Source organism: Diorhabda carinulata, chromosome X, assembly GCF_026250575.1.
Source record: "Diorhabda carinulata isolate Delta chromosome X, icDioCari1.1, whole genome shotgun sequence".
Taxonomy (NCBI): domain Eukaryota; kingdom Metazoa; phylum Arthropoda; class Insecta; order Coleoptera; family Chrysomelidae; genus Diorhabda; species Diorhabda carinulata.
This window is the reverse complement of record NC_079472.1, coordinates 112,387-132,197: the sequence shown is the minus strand read 5'-3', so window position 1 is coordinate 132,197 and position 19,811 is coordinate 112,387. Positions and strand designations below refer to the sequence as shown.

The 19,811-nt window shown below is 31.0% G+C and overlaps 2 protein-coding genes and 1 long non-coding RNA gene across 5 annotated transcripts; 2 read left to right on the top strand and 1 right to left on the bottom strand.

Annotated features, from left to right (window-relative positions):
* LOC130902631 (PPP2R1A-PPP2R2A-interacting phosphatase regulator 1) lies at window positions 1-3,867 on the top strand. Its single transcript, XM_057814874.1, has 5 exons — window positions 1-385; window positions 441-528; window positions 628-905; window positions 968-1,137; window positions 1,197-3,867. Exons 1-5 carry the CDS (start codon window positions 237-239, stop codon window positions 1,373-1,375), a joined length of 864 nt encoding a protein of 287 aa, XP_057670857.1. The 5' UTR covers window positions 1-236; the 3' UTR covers window positions 1,376-3,867.
* A 291-nt stretch (window positions 3,868-4,158) lies between these two features.
* LOC130902616 (arf-GAP domain and FG repeat-containing protein 1) lies at window positions 4,159-19,232 on the top strand. Of its 3 annotated transcripts, none has more exons than XM_057814851.1 (7): window positions 4,159-4,438; window positions 13,337-13,537; window positions 13,618-13,958; window positions 16,529-16,624; window positions 17,484-17,777; window positions 17,842-18,095; window positions 18,165-19,232. In XM_057814851.1, the coding sequence occupies exons 1-7, from the start codon at window positions 4,236-4,238 to the stop codon at window positions 18,207-18,209; spliced, it is 1,434 nt and encodes a 477-aa protein (XP_057670834.1). In that variant the 5' UTR covers window positions 4,159-4,235; the 3' UTR covers window positions 18,210-19,232. The 3 variants fall into 3 exon arrangements, with proteins under 3 accessions (XP_057670834.1, XP_057670835.1, XP_057670836.1); XM_057814853.1 differs by lacking the exon at window positions 4,159-4,438 and adding an exon at window positions 9,946-10,054; XM_057814852.1 differs by lacking the exon at window positions 16,529-16,624.
* On the bottom strand, window positions 9,064-11,423 carry LOC130902644 (uncharacterized). The gene is made up of 2 exons (XR_009060446.1): window positions 11,109-11,423; window positions 9,064-9,679 (listed from the first exon to the last, which is right to left on the bottom strand). It is a non-coding gene; the product is annotated as an uncharacterized LOC130902644 (long non-coding RNA).
* Window positions 19,233-19,811: the final 579 nt, after the last annotated feature.

Sequence of the window (19,811 nt, the reverse complement as noted above, 5' to 3'; positions counted from 1 at the left end):
CCATTTTGACGTATAATTTGACACCTGACAAATTTGACAACTATCAAATTATTGTAAAATTGTGATCGGGAAGCGGCTTTGTATTATATATATATTTATATATTCTATAAAAATTGTGTGAGTGATTAGCGCTGAAAAAGTTAAATTGTTAATTCGAATCGACTATACAATTTTGGCTAGCGGTAGTAATCAAATGTTCCGTATAAGATCTAAAAATTGGGTGATACTAATCCCGAATGTCATCCTCAAATTTATCCCACTCTGTTGCTATGGACGTTGACGGTCCTAGCAGCGGACCTGGTACGTTAAAAAGGTGCTCCAGTGCCCCCATGATTAATGAAACCACGAACGTAATGTCTACTGCTAATTCTCCCACATCAAACAGGTACGTAAAAATATTAATTGGGAAGTGTCTGGAAAATTTAGTAACTATTTTTTAGAGACCAACAACCTTTTATTTTCGGTTCTGCGTCACAAATGAGACCTAGAAGGTTCAGTGCTAGTTTTAGTCAAGTTCCTGGGTCACCTGTAAGTTGGTGTATTAAACGAAATGTATTAAATAATATGCTACATGTAGTTCTATTTGTTTTATTAAATGTTATTTTCTTTTTATTATTGTTGATATAGATATTGGGGCCGCGTTTAACACCTCGTATTAATCAGCTTCGTCAAGAAGAGCACGAGGTTACGAGTAATACTCGTGAATTGGCGCACGAACGCGAAATTCATCATACAATGCAAATATCACAATCTTGGGAAGATCTCAGTCTTATGAGTGATAGTAATGAATCTACAAAGAATAATAATCGCATGGGTCCACTACAACTTAATTTACCTATATGCGGTAGTGGTTTCATATGTAATTCACCTTCTCCTACTAGATCTGGTTTCCAGAGTCCAACGAGGTACTTATGATAATATTCCAATTTGACATTTATATTTCTTGTAAAATTTCAATTCCTAATAGGTCTCGAACCATTATAAGAAGAAGTGCTAGTCCAGTTTTGCGTCCCAGTCCATTGGGAGTTAAAAGAAAATTGGATGATGATAAAACAGATTTCCACCTCAGTCCGCGAGCCAAAAGAGTTTACAGTTATTCAGGCGGTGCTGATAGGGTGGGTCTACTAACCACTACAGGTAAGAAAAATGAGAATATTCGAGTTGTTTATTTTTGTTTATAACGTTTAATAATTCAGGCACATCTTTACCTGGTTCGCTTAGTTCAGTCGGTACGCCCGAGTCCGTATCCAGTGCCGATTCTCCTAGTTTCAACAATTTTAGAAACGTCGATAGTCCTTCTCCGGGTCGTGCAATGCCATTAGATAGTATGTCCATATCGAAAAACGATCAAGAAATGACAGAGAGTCCCAGTTAAGTTGAAGTTTATGTTATTTTTGTTTTGAAATATTACAGTCGATGTGGAAATCTGTAAGTTTCTCTGGGATGTGCCAAAATTTTTTTAATAAATCGTATAGAAGTGGAAACAGTTGATATTTGAAAGAGGAAAATTTTGCTTATTTCATTTTGAAACTGAACGAGAGAAAAAAAATAATGAGAAATAAGTCGAATCCGTTTTTACAAAAAATAAGTATTGTATTGTACAATTTATTTTTTTAATGGTAAAAATGGTTAAAAGACATGCGTCTTTCTTGAAATAATTTCGTTTTTTATTATTTTTCAAAATTAATATTGATTATATTACACCGTTTGGAACGAAAAGAAGCATTAAAATTGTTTTGTATACCAGAGCATCAAAAATATTGTACCGGGTTTACCAAAATGATATGTTTTGCAGTAAAACAACGTCTTCCATTTTGCGGTATAATTTTGCAGCAATTTTTGAAATAATTAAAATATATGAACGTGGAACAGTTTGTATTTTAGTTGGTAGGTTTTTTATTTATTTTTCCCGTGCGGTAAATCAACGTTTTTTTTTTTGTTGAAAGGAAAAAAATATGGTTTATAAGGTGTGCAATATCAGAGAGAAACGGACATGTATTGTTAGTGATAAGGAAAAATTTGAATTGTTGAATGCAGATTGAAATATGAAACTGTTTCAATTCGGATTTCTGTTTATTTGTATAGAGAAATTATCGTATTGATTAGGTTCCGTTTAAAACGGGAACTTTTAAATATTTTGTAAATATGGTTTTTTTCGCAATACCTTTTTGGATATTAACCAAAATTAAATATCAATTTCGTTTACTGCAGAGGGGTGTTATACTGATTTTCCATTTGCTCTCTTAATTTCAATAAATCTACTACATAACTTAAAATATCGTTTTTCTTGCAATTTACTGTTAATAATTTTGCTAGATCCCCAATTAGGTACACCTCTTGCAAGTAATTCGATTTCTTAGTAAGAGCTAAAATTATTGTGCAAATTTTTAGATATATATATATATATATATATATTTTTTATTTTTTCGTGATTATATATCTTATTACTGTTATTTAATAAAAATCATCTAGTCTGTACATTTACTTTCGTATAAAGGAAGCAAATTTGAGAGGTACTCATATTTTGAGGTTAGGCGAAAAAATTATTGTTGCGAATTTAACTCCAAATAATCAAGATTAGTAACTAAGTTTGAATTTCTGGAACCGTTGACCATATTCATACTGAATACACTGTTTACACTACCACTACACCAACATTCACAATATACACTGTCTGACGCGCGTTTCGATAACCAAGTTATCGTCTTCAGAGACTGAAGGTAAACTGATCACGATTAGAATAACAAAGTAAAACTTCGATAAAGATTGTAAACCAAAATACAATGTCAAAAACATAACCTATTTACCACTCCAACTTCAAAACAATGACCTGCACGATTCATAAGATCTTTGAAAGTGCGCATGCGATCGGTCCTAAACTGATTCGGGATTTGACCCACGAACAAAGCTATATACTTTCTACTCTGTTGCAATATAAATGTCTATGGTTCTAGAACTACTTTTTCTCTTCTTAATTTTTTGACATTACGCCATGTTTTTGGAGTTCTTCTTTTTCAGTACTTAACTCGTTGTTTACTACAAAAACAATATAACTTTTACGTGTGTCAGCAAAAATTGTTATGTTAATCGAGTTGTAATAAGAAACAGAAATTATGTAGTTTCTATTAATATTCAAAGTAAAAATCTTGAAACTGGAAGGATTAATCTTATAAGTAAAAAAAAATTGTTTTCCACTGTAATATTAAGTAGTTGAACGCCCTTTTGTATATTAAGGTAATCGAAATAGATTGAGAAAACTAATAGTATCTCATGATAAATTCAATATAATAAATATCGTAAATTCTTGTTAATTGATATATCTTCTGTTTAAATAATGATAGTAAAGAGAAATTAATATAGCAACATTTTTTTTTCAAGCTAACATATTGACACCTCAAAAAAATTATATTGTTCAAAATCGAACTGGTTTTCGATTAACTATAAATCTTTTATTATAGAAATGTATTTAAAAAAACATTATTAAATAGCTGTAGTGCCTCCGTATTCGTTTTCTTTTCAACTGCCATTTCAACTGTCACGGTCAAGAACGCTATAGTGTGTATCAGTGCAAATGCCAAAAGGATTTTTTTGTGTAATTAGAAAAGGAGCTTATTACTGGATAGTTTTAATGTTTATTTCAACATTATTTAAATATATCTTTAAAGTAATTAATAAATATTTGCGTTCTTGTAAATTGTCAGTTGACCGGATTGTTTAAATGGCTTTCTAAATCCGTTTTGTAGATTAATTAGGAATAAATAGACTGATTGATAATATATAAGTTCATAAAATAGTGTTTTTTTAGTTGATGTGGTATACACTACATCTCTTAAAATATCCAAAGTTTTAATAAACGTATTTATTCACTCTCGAGTGTTTTATTAACAAAATCCAGACTACTTTTCAAAAATAACGCACCAATGAAATTCATCAACAATTTATAAGATAAAGTGTTGAAAAATCGAAAATGAGAAATAAAAACTCACAATTACAAAATCTCTGATTTAATTGCGACGAAAGTAAGTTTTCTTAGTGTAGAGACGTATATTTAGTTGCCTATTAGAAGCATTTATCGTCTTTTTTTTTTTGAGAAGGCCTCTTTCCAAAGTACTATGCAGCAATTATATACAGTCATTCTTATTGGATCTTCAATGACAGTTGTTTGGGTTTGGTGAAACTGCATAAATATACTTGAAAATTAGTAGTTGAATAACAGCGTTGAACTGTTGAAGATAATGAGTAGTAGTGAGAGTGGTGAGGTGTTGAAATTCTCGATGGCTTTATCACGAAGGAAACAGGACGAAAAAAATTTGAAGACTTTACGTGAATTGGGTGCCTTACCTTCAAATAAATATTGTTTCGATTGTAATCAACGCGGTCCTACATATGTGAATGTTACCATTGGATCTTTTGTCTGTACAAAATGTTCGGGAATGCTGTGAGTACAGTTTCTAGATGCCTTTAAATACGTAATGTTTTAAAAGAACTCTTAGATCTATGTTTGTATTGAACGGTATTGCTAATTCGGATATGAATGAGTTCGTTATAAAAGCGTGCTATTTATAAATTCAATCTAATTCAAACTAGTTCTTTGTAGTTGTAAAAAAGTTACTTCCGTGACACGCTCTGCAAGATATAACTACAAATGACGATTCCTCGATCTTCATAAAATATTAGTCATGATTCTAGTTAAAGTTGAAGTATAGTAAAATTATAAATAATGGCCGAGGTTATTGTTAATATTGATTAAAATAATACGTTATGATTTAATAATTGTTATCATTGAAATGGTTACTTAGTTACGGTTTGAAATATTGCAATTCTATTAAATATCCAGTTCTTTTGTTATTTGGATGCTTTATTAAGATTTTCCTTATCTTGAAGAACAGGGTAGTTAAATTTAACGGTATTTTCCAACATATTTTTAATTTTTATAATGATGATTGTTGATAATTTATTATCGAATTATCATTATCTACCAAAATGTCATTTTATTTTCAAAGAAATTCGAATATTTAGTTGAATTAAGGATTATACATATCATAAAAATGACGGGTTGTAATAAATATACGTTTTTCGTTAATAATTCTTATACTTATGTACATAGTTTTCAATTAATTATTTTTGATAAATTCCGCTTAGTATTCTCATTCACATAAATAGGTTAGGTTAGGTTAGGCTGTTATAAATCTAAATTGATCATATTAAATTTGATAAATATATATTTCGATATAAATATCAATAAAGTTCGAACCGAATAGGTCGTAAATTGTATAAACCATAATATTCATCATAAAAACTGAAACTGTTAATTACTCCTACACATTTGAATTTAATATTCTAATAATTTTATCAAAGGTATTCAAACTATGTGAATTATAACCTAATTTTTTTATTCAGCCAATATCGGTAACAAATTTACGTATTCTTTTAAGCCACATGGTGAAAATATTCTCGATACGTGGTTTTAGTTAATATTTAGAACCATAAAATGTTACGATATTTACAAACTTCGTAATATCCTGGTAATTTAACCTTTGAAGTATATTTTGATTACTTAAAAAAGTATATTGCAGTTTTTCGAGGACACCAAACACTTGTTTGTACGTATTTATAATTAGATGGTAGTGTATATTTTCAATAAAAAGGTGTGTCTAGAAATGTTTGAAATATTCACATATCTATTATCATCATCATCCCGTCTGTTTTTATGTAAATATTATTTCATACGTTTAAGAATTAGTTGTTTTCTAATTATCATATATTAATCCTCATGACAAAGATCTACTTTTTAGACATATGGCAACATTGGAATATCGGTGTCAGACAATGATAAATGCTTTTTTTTTCTTCTGTTGTTGACCAGTTTTTTGTTGTTGATCGCTTGGTTAGGCAAAAGTATTTCTTCGAAAAATTCGTCACAAAGAATAATATGAGTAAAAAAAAGGCATGAAAAAGTTTTAAAATGGACGCGAAACGTAATAAAATTCGAATTGAACGCGAAACTTCCGATATTGTTATTGAAATAAAGACGAACGATACGTGCAATTGAATTCCGCCTTCTTCTATTGATACTAAATATAATTCGTGACTCATTTTCCTTTCTATAAACTTCCAAATATGTAAGTCTGATACATATTCTTCGATTACTTTGTGTATATTATATGAGACGTGTTCTCAATTCTTAGATATAAATAAAAATTTCCAATGGAAAATCGATAAAGTTAGCGGAGAATGTTTTGGTCATTTGCCAGTAGGCGTATTTGTTTTTTTTTTTCTTTTTAAATTTACATAAAACTCGTAACCTTAAACCGCATCGTACCTATATTGTGTTCCATGCGGTCGAAGCGTGTGCGATTTTAATGGCGTACAATTCGCGGGATTTTCTACATCGTTTTTATGCAATTTAACTTTTATTCACTTATAAGAACGATAAATTTGATTGGTCTAAAATAAAACGAAATTAATAAAAGTCGTGTCCTACTGAACTCGATCTCCTTAGGTTGCACTCAGCACCTCATTTAATTATTAACATTGGCATTTAATTAACGGGCGTTTTTATAACCAATATGGAGGATATCTATTGACGTATAACAACTGATGTATCGAATCATTGAAAGTGTTGATCGATTTCGTCTATAAAAAAAATTAGTTTTTCGAATAGGTATTTGAACGGTAAAAAATTACAAAAATGATGTATTAGATCGTGGAAATTACTATACTGATTTTATTTTAACGAATATTTGAGAGGTTTTACAGCCAACATGGAGGATACGTATTGACATATGACAACTGATGTATCGAATTATTGAAAGTGTTGATAGATTTCGTCTAAAAAAAAATTAGTTTTTCGAATAGGTATTTGAACGGTAAAAAATTACAAAAATGATGTATTAGATCGTGGAAATTACTATATTGATTTTATTTTAACTAATATTCAAAGTCCTCCTAAAACTTTCGTGGTTTTATATGGAAAAGATGCTTTACTATAAGGAGGTCACGTGTTTATTACAAAATGTCGAACTATTATATATATTTTATACGGTGGGTTGTATAAAAGATTGTTGTTGTGCGGGAGTGTGTGTGTGTATATTCTAAAAAAAAAAAACATTTCTTTTAACAATGGAATCTAGGTCACTAACACAGAAATCTATGAATAGGTATATATATATCCCACAATGAGATACTTTCACAAATTTCAATTGCTACAGGTAAATACGATCTAATTTTTTAAAATGTTTATTTGGAAATTGAAGCGTTCGGACGGACGTAGCGACGTACTTGTATAACTAAATTAATTCCACGTATTAAATGAACACGATGAGTCACCGTATGTCGTTTCCCTCGCCTATTAAATTAATTTTTTACCACGAAATCAATTCGAGTTATTTAAAATTCCACAAATTAGATTAAACGGTGTCTTTTTCGTATGTCTACCGTCTTTTGTTGAGTCTTAAGTAGGCTTCGTATCGGATGACACGCCAAGTTAACCGAATAGTCAGTCATTTACCAACGTGAGTCACTTGATTTCAATTAAATTAAAATACACCTGTGTGTACAATCGATTGTAAACTTTCATTTTTCTTTTTAATACGTATAAGGGGTGAAAACAGAATGTTTTATCGTTACGGTGGTGATTAATATTCGGAATGATTCGTCGTTGCGTAATTATCGCATATGTATATATACACTAGCCTACAAATTGAAATTGCGGAATCTTATCGAAGTTATATTTTAATTTGGGGTGAGGTATTATTAACTAGTGGATCTCGGAGAACAATCCATCCCCATATTAGGCAGCGTTTATTATATTTTGAAGAAATACTGTCGAATTTTGAAACAGCGATTCTACATGTTCGAATAAATAAATTTTTGTTTGTTTTTGATGACAAATTATACAACCGTTGTCGTTGTCTTTTATTTTCGAAAAGTTTTTGATACTTTTTCGTGCAAATACAGCGTAAATATCGAAGAAAATCATTAATTTTCATTATATCTGAATACATCATTTAAATACTTTTCTTTTGATTTTTAACAAATGTTTAATTAATACTGAGGGGTTGCTGACGTAAAAAGAAGGGTGTGTGTGTGTGTGTGTGTGTGTAAAAGAAAATTTTTCAACGATTCTACCTAAATATTAATCTTGATTAAAAATAAAAACGTTTCCGGCTTTTCCGCTCATTAATTATATTTCATCGATTAAATTTATAGATAGAAAACGTTAAACATATGTTATGGAAATAGAAATTATTTGTAAAACGGTGCAATTTACAAACCGTTTAATTAATATAGAAAGTGCCGTTATACTTCGGAACGTTCAAATTATTTTACGATATTTAGTTGCGCTAAACACTTTCATACAGAAATATTATTTTTTATTAATCTATATTTATATATATTAATGCTAAACATTTTAAAATCTATTAATAAGTTTTGGTTTTAAAATAATAATAATAATAATGGGGTTGAGTTTCTTAGATACTTCGCGGACCACCCTCGTATACCTTGTTCTTTTAGTTCTGTCAATTATAACAAACGTACCATAATATAAAAAAAAATGATACTACGCTTGAATTTGGTAAGAAATTTATAGAAATTTCTGGTCGAATTCTCAAAAATTCTGTTATATTTCTTATTTTTGGAATTTCAAAGCAAATCAATTGAAATCCTACCGTTACGTTTTATCTAATTGAACTAATGAATAACATCGCGTTATGTAATAAATGTATTCATTTATATACCGAAAGTTGCGTTTTGAGTGTTCCATGTAATGAAAGTGACAGTTCCGTACTGCAAAACACTTTCGGAACGCTCTGGAGTAGACACTTCAATGTTGACAGTTGACAGTTTCACTTCGATGATTTTGAATAACCTTGAAGCTTATATAGATAAATCAATAACAAACACGATACATATATAAAACGTTTTAGTTTGTTGAAAATTACCGAGAAACCAGTTTACTTTAAATAACTAATCATTCTTTTTTTAACCGTTATTCTTCTTAATTGACTGATAACTTCCCTTGTTTCATATTTGATTTGAATTTACAATAATTAGACAGCATCGTTTTGGAAAATGTTTATTTCGATGTACCACGTATTCAGTTTTTCCCTTGAACCTTATCATTGTCTCTAAATCATTGAATACAACCTACACAACAATTTTTTTAATCATTTTTTATCTGTTCGCTTTCGATGATTCTCTTTATCGTATTTTTATTTCGTATGTTCCGGCAGAAAATAAAAAAATGATAAAATCTTTGACGCATTAATTTCAATAGATAAAAAATGTCACTAATATAAAGGAATCGCTTGTTTTGGTTAACTATAAAGCGGGTACTACACGATGCGTCAAACTTTTTCGTTACCTAGAGAAATAAAAACATGCCAAAAAAATGATAAATACCATACAACAGATATAAAATTTATAAAATAAACTGGACGATACTTGAAACTTGGGTTTTTTCATACAAAACACGTAGCTAAAAGTGTTGGTTCCAATATTGGGTCGTCCTTTGAGGCGGGTCAAATAAACCGACTTTCCACGACCAACGTCGAAAGCGAAACATTCGTCGAATGACATGCGTACTGCGTTCCACGTTGGAAGCAATGGATTGGCTTAATCAGTAACGTAAAATCGTGTACTATTGAAGTAAATAGATGAGAATTCTTTTGTTGTTCTGTGAAAGAGAATAATGTTTGTTTCATGTTTCATGTAGATAGAAATATTTTGTATTTAAAATGACGCTGATTTCTAATCCAAAAACATCAAAACATTTCGTTATCCCCGATAACAATTCGTCAGGAGTCTTGTCGAAAACAAAAATAAATTCATTGAAACTGATACTTCCCCGGAGATACATTTTGTATTGTTATTTTTACGTAAAATTTTATCTACGGTATGTGTTACGTCTGTTATTTTTTTTTTTTTTTTTGAATAAATATTGAAATTGTTCGGTATTATTTTTCATTCGTAATCGCATCGTTTATAGATACGTTTTAAATCCGTGAAATATTATTAGATTTTGTCATATAAACAGTTTACGAAATTGCTGGTAAGTCATCATTTTTTGCGACGATTTTTTCTTTATTTTTATGCGTCAACTGCACTAGCGGTATAAAATTTAATACAAACGTTTAAATTCAGCAAAATAATAACAAATTGTTCTTTTCGATTAAGCAGATAACACTTTTAAATCAATTGCTGAGCTTGTACTATATTTTTTTTTTCGTCAAATCAACACGATAATGTTTTGAAAATAACAAAAGTAGCTTCGCTTAAATGGCCGTCACTTTTTTTATGACTAAACGAAATGTCATGAAATTTGACACATAATCTTTTGAAAGTTGGTACTTCATAAACGTCATATCGATTTGACAATGGCAAATGATACGTTTTAGAGAAATACGATGTTTCAATATTTTTTCAAACTGTTACCATCGTCCAAGAATTAAATAATTATTATTTTTTTCTATAAATTATGATATAAAACAATGAATATGTGGATATATGTCATTAGTCTTAAAATAGAAGTTAAATTGTATAAATATATAGGAAGAGGTGAAAAACGAAGTTAATTTGCAGAAATTGTGATACGAAACACCGAGCCGCGCTTTCCGTATCTGGTACCGAATGAGACGACGACCTTGAACCCCGGGTTCCTGGGTTCGGGAAGTCGAAAGTCGAAGCGTACGATCACACCGATTTATAATGTGGTATGATATATAAAGCGCATGTACAATTTATCCGTTTGCCACCTATTAACAGTGCGAGTTTAGTTGAATATGTATTTGAATTACGTCAAATTTGCTCTAACTGTCCTTCTATAAGAGATTATCAAGTGTTAGAATGTTTTTCATCGAATAATAACTATTTAATAAATTGAAATTTTTGTTTACTTTCTTAATTTATTTAAGAATTCGAGGCCGACGACTACATCATCAAAAAATGGACACGAATACATTACGTAAAATAATGTTCAATACTAAAACTCGGAAGTGAATATAAATAACAAATATTGAATAAAATTTATATCAAATAATCGTTTAATCTTGGAAATAGGAAGCTTTGGTTCAAATTGTATTAATGAAAACAATATATATACTTACAAAAAGTGGTGGATTTGGTTATCGTGTATGGGTCCCATTTAAACTTTTATGTACAGTTCGATGAACTACTGTTTGTAACGATAGAGACTTTATATAACCGTACTGTCGTGGTAAACAGACGAAAGTCAATTTTGGAAAGTAATTTTATATATAACGTTATAAATGATTGTATTGCAAACTATAATCGGATTAATAAATACAGTAAATTATTCCAATAAATGAAGTAAAAGATTCCACGTCAAATGACATCTGTCATTTAATCGATGTTTTATGATATTGACGTCGATTCACGTCAATTTAATTAATTTGATGTCAATGGAATCAAATATTGGTTAATATGATTAATTAATATTTTGTTTACATATGAAACAATATAAAACTTCGTTTTTATTAGATGTTAAAGAACGTTGATTGATGTTAAACTGGACGTTGCATAGATTGCTACTGTTCCATCATAGAAGTTATTGATATAGATCGATGTATTGTTGATTCTTCAACATATATTATACATGGATGGTTTTTTATTCGATGCATCGAACTTAATCTCTTTAAAACGTCAAAAATCTATCGAGGTCAGTTTTCAAAATATTTACTCTTATTTAGAATTATTATATCAAGAAAATTGAAATAATCGAATCTTCTACATTAGTCCCCATATAAAATATTTGTAGCGTCATCTAAAATTTACGTCTTTAAAATTTCATCGGAAATATAAAATTTGTAATAATATTTATGGTAAATATTTACCAAAAACGTACTCTAAATATATAATCTAATTTCTGTTTTAACATGTGCGAATTGATTTTTTAAGTGCTCGGGATGTGTGTATCCCTTGCATTCCAGTTCAAATATTTATAGAGATATCTATATAAAATAAATTTTCCGTTGAACTTGAACTATAAATAATTTCGATATTAGCGTTAAGAAAAATATAAACCGACGTCCAGTTGAGTCCGGCATGACATAATACTGTCAAAACTTGACAGTTTAAGAAATTCCAACAACGCATTTGGCTTATACGGGGTGTGTATATAAATTCAGGAGGTATAAAAAAATTTTGGTTAGGTTAGGTTGTTCAATTATACGGGGGTGATTTTGTTATAGATCCATACCAGCAATAATCATTTGAATTTTTTCGCGTGAATGTATAAACTTATAATTAGAGAAAATGCTTTATATCCTTCGGTTAAAAACCGAACGCGCCGCACTGCTTTTTTTATGCAATCGTACTACGAAACGGTACTATTCGTACCAGGCTAATAATTTATTTTTGGTACTTGTATGTATTACAAAATGAAAACACAGCGACATCGGGTTATCAACTTTAATTGAAAAAATGCTTTTATTATTTCCTAGCGTACGAAAGGTCATAAATATAAATATTTTTGTTTCGATAATTTCGTATGAATCAGAGAGAGAGAGAGAGAGAGAGAGAGGGAACGAGGAAATTTTTATCTATCCTTCGAAAAAATTATTAAAAAAAACTGATCCGGTTAGAATTTATTTTTAGAACACGTCGTGGAAAAGGTGAATTTGGGGAGAGTACGATTTCCGTGGCGTCGTGATTGATACGGATTCGGCTTAATTATGACAAAATAAATCGAAAATGAAGAATGAAATTTTTCGATATCTCGCTTCGTTTTCGAGATATCGATACTTGGAATTATAATCTAAACGTTAGTTTAAAATTCGCTTTATATACAACAGATGGCGTTCAATACTTCGTTTTAAATGAATATTTTATCATTTCAAATTTAATATTAATCGTGCAATTCAACAAAACAAAAGGTTTTTTATTTAATTTTTATATTATTTACCCTGATAGCCCCCCCGTAAGAAAACAAGAACTTTTTACACTCAAAGTGCACCACGAGAAGGTTAGGTTAGGTTGATATATACAAATATTTAAAAAAAAATATGAATTTTTTCAACTTCGATTATCGATATCTCGAAAACGAAGCGAGATATCGGAAAATTTCTTCATTTTCCACTTATTTTGGGTCGATTTACAAAATGGCATAGTCGAATCCAGACTCCAAGTGTGAGTAATTGTTGCAAATTTGAAAAAAGTTATTTTCCGGTGTTTTGTATCTTTTCAATTTTTGTTTCTGTCCACTAGATTCACCGTTAGAATTTCCGAAAATTGTTTAATTTCAATTCGACGTTTGACAAATTGTCTATTTTGTCTATTTCCGTTGCGGGGTCGCCTTTTATTTTATTGGTTTCAGAAGAGGTATAACACCCCCGCACCGTGTCAAATCCATATCCATGGCGACTTTCACCAACGAAGAAATAGATATTTTGAAAAGTAGAGGAAACGATTATTGCCGACAGGTGTGGTTAGGTTTATACGAAGGCACTCCGCCCAACAACAACGCCGACGAAACTACGGTTAAGGATTTTATGGTAGAAAAATATGAAAAACGTAGGTAAGTAAATATTTTCTATTTTTTTTTTAATATATATTATTATTATTATTAGTTTAACGATCATCTCGAATTATTAACAGGTATTATCTCGATCCGATTAACGTTAAACCGATCGAGGAAACGAAAACACCGAAAATCAACGGAGTCGAGGTGCCGCCGACGCAAAGGCCGAGGCCCGAAATAAATAGAAATAACGCGAATCCAACTCGTAATAATAATATAGTGATAAATAATAACGCGAATACGAACGGGTTTGTAGCAGATTTCGATAAAGCGGACATCTTCACAGGTACCGGTACCACTACGACTAATGGTTCCATTAGTAACGGTACTACCGCTAGGTCACAACAACAACAACAACAACAACGAAATGGTTTCGCTAATTTCGATAATAACCCGGTGTTTAATAATACATCGACGGGTAAGTTTTTTTTTTATTTATATATTTGAATTGTACCTCGTATTATTAATTTATTTACAAATTATTTGTCGTAAAAACGTCTAGCCGCGCGATATTTACGGTTGGTTGCGATAAAAAAAAAGTGTAATCGTTAAACGCGTTTCCTTTGTATCTAAAACGGATTTTGAAACCGCATACGGCGTGGCGAAATCAAAGGAATTCTCCAACCTTCACAATCTGAGTTCGACTCGTCATCATCATCGGACCGGGCACAACTTGAGTTTCGAACAGCAAATGCTTCGTGATTTCGACCGAATATATATGTAAACAATTCGAAATGTTTCTTTAAACAAACTCTTTTGGGAAACAAACAAAACTTGTTGACCGGTTTTGAAGTAATTGCGCCTCATCAATGCAACGTACGAAGATCGTTGCTTATGATGACCAATCGATTCGATGTTTTAACTGTTCGAGAACGTTTTTATTTGAACGGACGTGTCGTGCTAGTGTACCATTCAAAATTGACTGTTCTACGTTGGCGACACGTCCTGTTATTCGACAGGCGACTATTTTCTTCGAAATACTTCGTGATTTTGACTGAATATATGTAAATAGATCGAAATGTTTCTTTAAACAAACTCTTTTGGCAAACAAACCAAATTTGCAGACCGGTTTTGAAGTAATTGCGCCTCATCAATACAACGTACGAAGATCGTTACTTATGATGACCAATCGATTCGATGTTTTAACTGTTCGAGAACGAAATGCTTCGTGATTTTGACCGATTATTCCGAGTATCTGTAAACAATTCGAATAACACTCGTATGTCGACTTATGCGTGTACGTCCGCCATTCAAAATGTCAAACTCTATGACGTCATGACATATTCACATCAGTTATGTCGAAATTAAGTAACTACCCTCGTATTTTCCTTTTAATCCGAATACTAGTTAGGAAATTTATTATCGCCGATTTATATGAAAATAAAAAAATTATCAGTTGCTATAACAAACCACTTCCTTGAGTTGATTCAATTATAATTAATACGAGAAGGAAGAAGATAAAAAAAATCATCGGACGAATTGATTTGAATTCAATTTTTAATATTATAATTTCGTTAACAAAGAAACGGTCGATATACACTACTTCACATTTTATTTAACGTGTATGTACCAAGTGTTACGAAAAGTATTTTATTATCGTACGTAATCAATTTTTACAACAGGTAACACAAACAATACTTCCTCAATAACATACGCGATGTGTGTCTATAGAATATTTAACACGGGAAGGTATTCAAGGTTTTTACCTATTATATACGTAACCAAACTTATATGGAAACGTCTATTTACTTATATAATATATAAAACGTAAAAAAACGAAAAAGAAAATTCGAGATATTTGTGTAAAAAAACGGCAACGTTGCCAACTCGTAAAAAATTGAATAATAACCGTGAATCATTGGGTGTTGATGAAAAAGTTCACCATGTGGCAACGCGGCTTTATTTAATAACGACGAAAGAAAAGCATATTTTCGAAATTTTTCAAAATATAAAAATAAATTAGGAACGTCGCTGCTTCAACACGTCAGTTGAGGAATTTCCCCGACTAAATTTTTAGTATATATATTCACTATTTAGATTAATTTTGATTCTCTTGATACGATTCAAGGTCAATGGGTCGTAGAACCTAAATTAATTTTACGTCAGACAAAAAAAAACAAATAAACAAGCTTCTTTAACGTCTTCAATTTTTTTTTTCATTCTAGTTTGTATAAATCGTACGAAGTTAATTGCGATGTTACATCATTCGACGTCACTGCATAGTTATTTAAACCTGACCGGCAACGGACACGTTCACCATAGTGGACTTTCTTGTTTTTTTTTTCTTTATCGTTTCTGTATTTATTCTGCGTACTGGAAAATGAAACCGGGCTTCGTTATATTATAAATCCAGCGGCGTTACGTTTTATATTGTTAGATACGAATCAGCTGTTTTTAACGTAAAATATTTCCACAAAGTTAACCGAGAAATAAATTATTTAGTTTCATTCATAATAATAAAAAAAAATGTTCTTTCGATAAATAAATAAAATCTAAATGTATCGACACCATATTAGTTGTCCGTTTATATGTACGAGGGTTTTCGGATAGTTTCTCAAAATATTCTTCGATGTTTTCATTGTTCAAAAACTGATTTGTGAAATTTTCTTCGGACATTTCTGGCAAACAGCACTTTTCGAGTACATTCGCCATTAAAAATGTCAAACTTTTTGATTGTAATGTCAGATTTTACGAATCTCGAAACTTAATTAGCAACCCCCGTAGTATTTGACGTTTTGTATATTTAAAAGTTGTATAAAATGGAGATGCGGTTAAATAACTAGAAAACAATTTATTGTAATTAATGATATAATTTGTCCTTGATGAATAATATCCTATTATAAAGTAACGATTTATTTGGGTACAATTTTCGATAATAATTGGTAGTAAAACAATAGTTATAATTATAAATAAAACGTGACTAGTCGGTATACACGAATTAAATAATTCATTTTATCGATTTTATAAAAAAATGTTTTAATATTCCAGAGGACTTCAGCATATTCGACTTAAAATTTACGGACAATTGCGGTCCAGTTTTAAACCACGTCCCTCTGTTTCCCAAATGTAACGTGAATCGTTGGAGTAAGTCGTAGAAAAAAGAAAAGTTTGTCTTTTCGTAGATGTTATGTTTTTATATTGTTACCAACGTTAAAAAATACGATTCTGTATAAAAATTTTCATAATTACTTTCGTAAATCCCCGGTATATTCGATTCGAATACTTGGATATATTACAGACAAAAACGACAACCTAGTCGGATAACCGATCGCGTACGCGAGAGAGAGAGAGAGAGAGAGAGAGAGAGAGAGAGAGAGAGAGAGAGAGAGAGAGAGACAGAGAGAGAGAATCAGAAGTTTTCTATTTGTAAATGATTGGAATTGTAATAGAATATGATATATCACTTGGTATCTCAAAATTAAGATGTTCCGTGCATATAAAATTTTCTGGTTTTTCTCCCATGAATATGTCATTATATCGATCTGGTTTATGTCATGTCATAAAATACTATTTGTAGCAAAATTTACTAATTTCGAGACGTTAAATTCTCGTAACTTACTCATAAAAAAAAGTCAGAACCGTTTTTATTTAAATGCCGATTATGTCCAGACTGGTTGTATAAAAAAATCTTCTTTTTTATAAGGATTGTTGTATACCGGGTTATTAGAAATGTATCATTAACGTTGATAATAATTCAAATAGTTTTTTTTTTCAACTTACATCCACTGCTTTGAGAAAATTCACGCTGAGCTCTATTAACCTAAAACTTAAGTGTGATTAATTTTACTATACAGAGTGTTATACCATCTAGAACTTAATGTCATCAATTTAAATAGCACATTCACGCAATTTATATTGAGATTTATTTTAATTTTCGCTAACGTAGACGCAATATTAATTAAAATTTACAAATTTAGTCGAAAAATGTATTAAATCCTTACAGGTTTACCATCTACCGGTGTCTTTAAAAACGTAAATACTAATTGGGACCAAACTAGTACGACCGCAAATCTAAACGGTACGCAAAATCTCAACGGTACCGCTACGGTACCGTCTGAAGATAGATACGCCGCCCTTAAAGATCTAGATAACGAATTGAAGACACAGAAGACCGGTAGCCTCGATTGGAGCAACAGCAATAGTTCCAACGGATCTTTGTACAGCTCCCCGACGCCTACGGGCTCCGTGTACAGTTCCCCCTCGCCGCAAAGCTCCATATTTGGATCTCCTAGTCAAGGTAGTATAAAAAAAAACGCCTAACCTAACCCAACCTTATAATTTTTCGAACGCGATGTTTTCAGGTCAATTTATGACTGCCTTTCCTCAATCTCAAGACGTTCTGGTAACACCGAACGTAGTTTCTAATCCGTTCAAAACGAACGGCATCAACTGGTCGAATTTGAACGGAGGCATTCAAACGACGGCGCAGCCGTTCGCGAATCCTTTCAACGACACGATCAAATCGAACGGTTACGCGCAGGGCTTCCAGCCGATAGCCGCTTTTCCAGTTCCAGTCAACGGCGCCGCCAACGGATGGACACCGAATCCGTTTAAAGTAAATATTATATACGGGTGGTAATCGATAGGATGGTAATTTTTATATATATTTTTTTTTGTTTTACAGATCGGTGCTGTTAACGGTACGAATTCGAATAATCCGTTTTTATGAGACTTTTACATTATCGCCGGAATATTTTTAGCTCATTTAACTATTAGTAGACGCCTAAAAAAAATTAATTTTATCTCAATCTCTCTCTATTCACCTCTCTAATATATATATTTTTTTTAAATATTAGACGAAAGAAAGAACAAACCCTCGTAACAAATAATGGGAGTGACTATTTAAACGGAAAGTCGTGAAATAACTTTTATTTATCATATCGATTTTTAATTAAAACAAGAATATTACATTTGTCACCCTGTATTTATTATATAATCAAATAGACGTAACTTTCATAGCTCGATAAGTCACTTCTGTATTTATCTTTACTTTTACCTATTTATTATTATTATTTTTGTTATGGTGTATTTATTTATATCAAGTGGATCTAGAAACTTGTATCAAAGTTATGCCAAAAATGCTTTCGTCTCTATATATATATATATATATGAATATACGTATAAAAATATATTTATAATTTTTAGAGGTTAGGTTTTATTTTAAAGATACGCTTAATTGCAGTTATCATTGAACAATCGGTTGCGTAGTTACTCCTATTTACATTATCTGTTTTTATTTTATAGGAGCGTTTGAACTACCAACGAAAACTATTCGATAGGTCAAATGTACCGCGTCGATAGTTCTTTACTCCATATAATTCACAAAACGTCAGTTGTCAAATTATATTTTTAGGTTGGTCTTGAGATATTTCGATAATTTTATTAAATTTCGTTTTGTACATATATTAATCTTTTTCGTGTTTTTTTTCTATTATTTAATTAAAAAGTGGATGTATGAAATAGGATATTGTTATTTTGAGAATCTTTTGTTTTCTAAATAGAAGACATATTCTGTGATAACCAAAAAAAAAAAATGCCTAATCAAAAATTTTACTGTAGGACGTGATAGTTTATTGGTTCCGTCCTTGATAATTACTGTGTTTACAATATGGATTCTAAACTGCAAGCACAATTTATTATGTATTTTCCTGTCTAAAAAAAAAAGGTTGTGTGAATAAAATTTGTAACAACATTGATCTTTATTCGTATTTACCCTATCCCAGTACCATCTCCTACATCACACCTGAGCAGAGGGAAACTAAAGCAGATGCATAGAACTTCTATGGTATCAGGTACAGATTAATAATAAAAAAGCATCAGAAAATAAAGTAAATAGGGATAAAACCGATCATTGGGACAACCTATGGGGATTGGATAACCTGAGACTCTTCTGGGAAAATATAACCAACGAAAATCTGTTGATTGTATCAACCTGAGTAAGAACAACCTACAAATACCAACAGGAGTCTTGTCCAGGTAGGGTTGCCTAAATGGGGGATACAGGATTCAGTTGAGTGGAAGACGAAACCTTTATCCACATTCTCTTAAGTGTAAAGACACTACTGAACTCCAATATCCCACAGTATTGGGATTGACAGTTCATAAACAATAGTTTACCCGGTATTGCAGCAACAAAGGGAGCCATACATACCATCTTTATAAATCAAATACGCTTCCAAATACATACCAAGTCAAATTCCGTATCGGTTTAGGGACTGATAGCATACACAATTTCAAAATTGTTTTATCTCGGGGGGTAGTAGGGGTGAAA

Bases quoted from the DNA above. Each gene is read 5' to 3' on its own strand.
- LOC130902631 (XM_057814874.1), top strand. From the start codon at position 237: ATGTCATCCTCAAATTTATCCCACTCTGTTGCTATGGACGTTGACGGT. The intron at 906-967 runs GTACTTATGATA...AATTCCTAATAG, and splicing joins GGTTTCCAGAGTCCAACGAG to GTCTCGAACCATTATAAGAA. The intron at 1,138-1,196 runs GTAAGAAAAATG...TTAATAATTCAG, and splicing joins GGGTCTACTAACCACTACAG to GCACATCTTTACCTGGTTCG.
- LOC130902616 (XM_057814851.1), top strand. From the start codon at position 4,236: ATGAGTAGTAGTGAGAGTGGTGAGGTGTTGAAATTCTCGATGGCTTTA. The intron at 13,959-16,528 runs GTAAGTTTTTTT...TTAATATTCCAG, and splicing joins GTTTAATAATACATCGACGG to AGGACTTCAGCATATTCGAC. The intron at 18,096-18,164 runs GTAAATATTATA...TTTGTTTTACAG, and splicing joins GGACACCGAATCCGTTTAAA to ATCGGTGCTGTTAACGGTAC.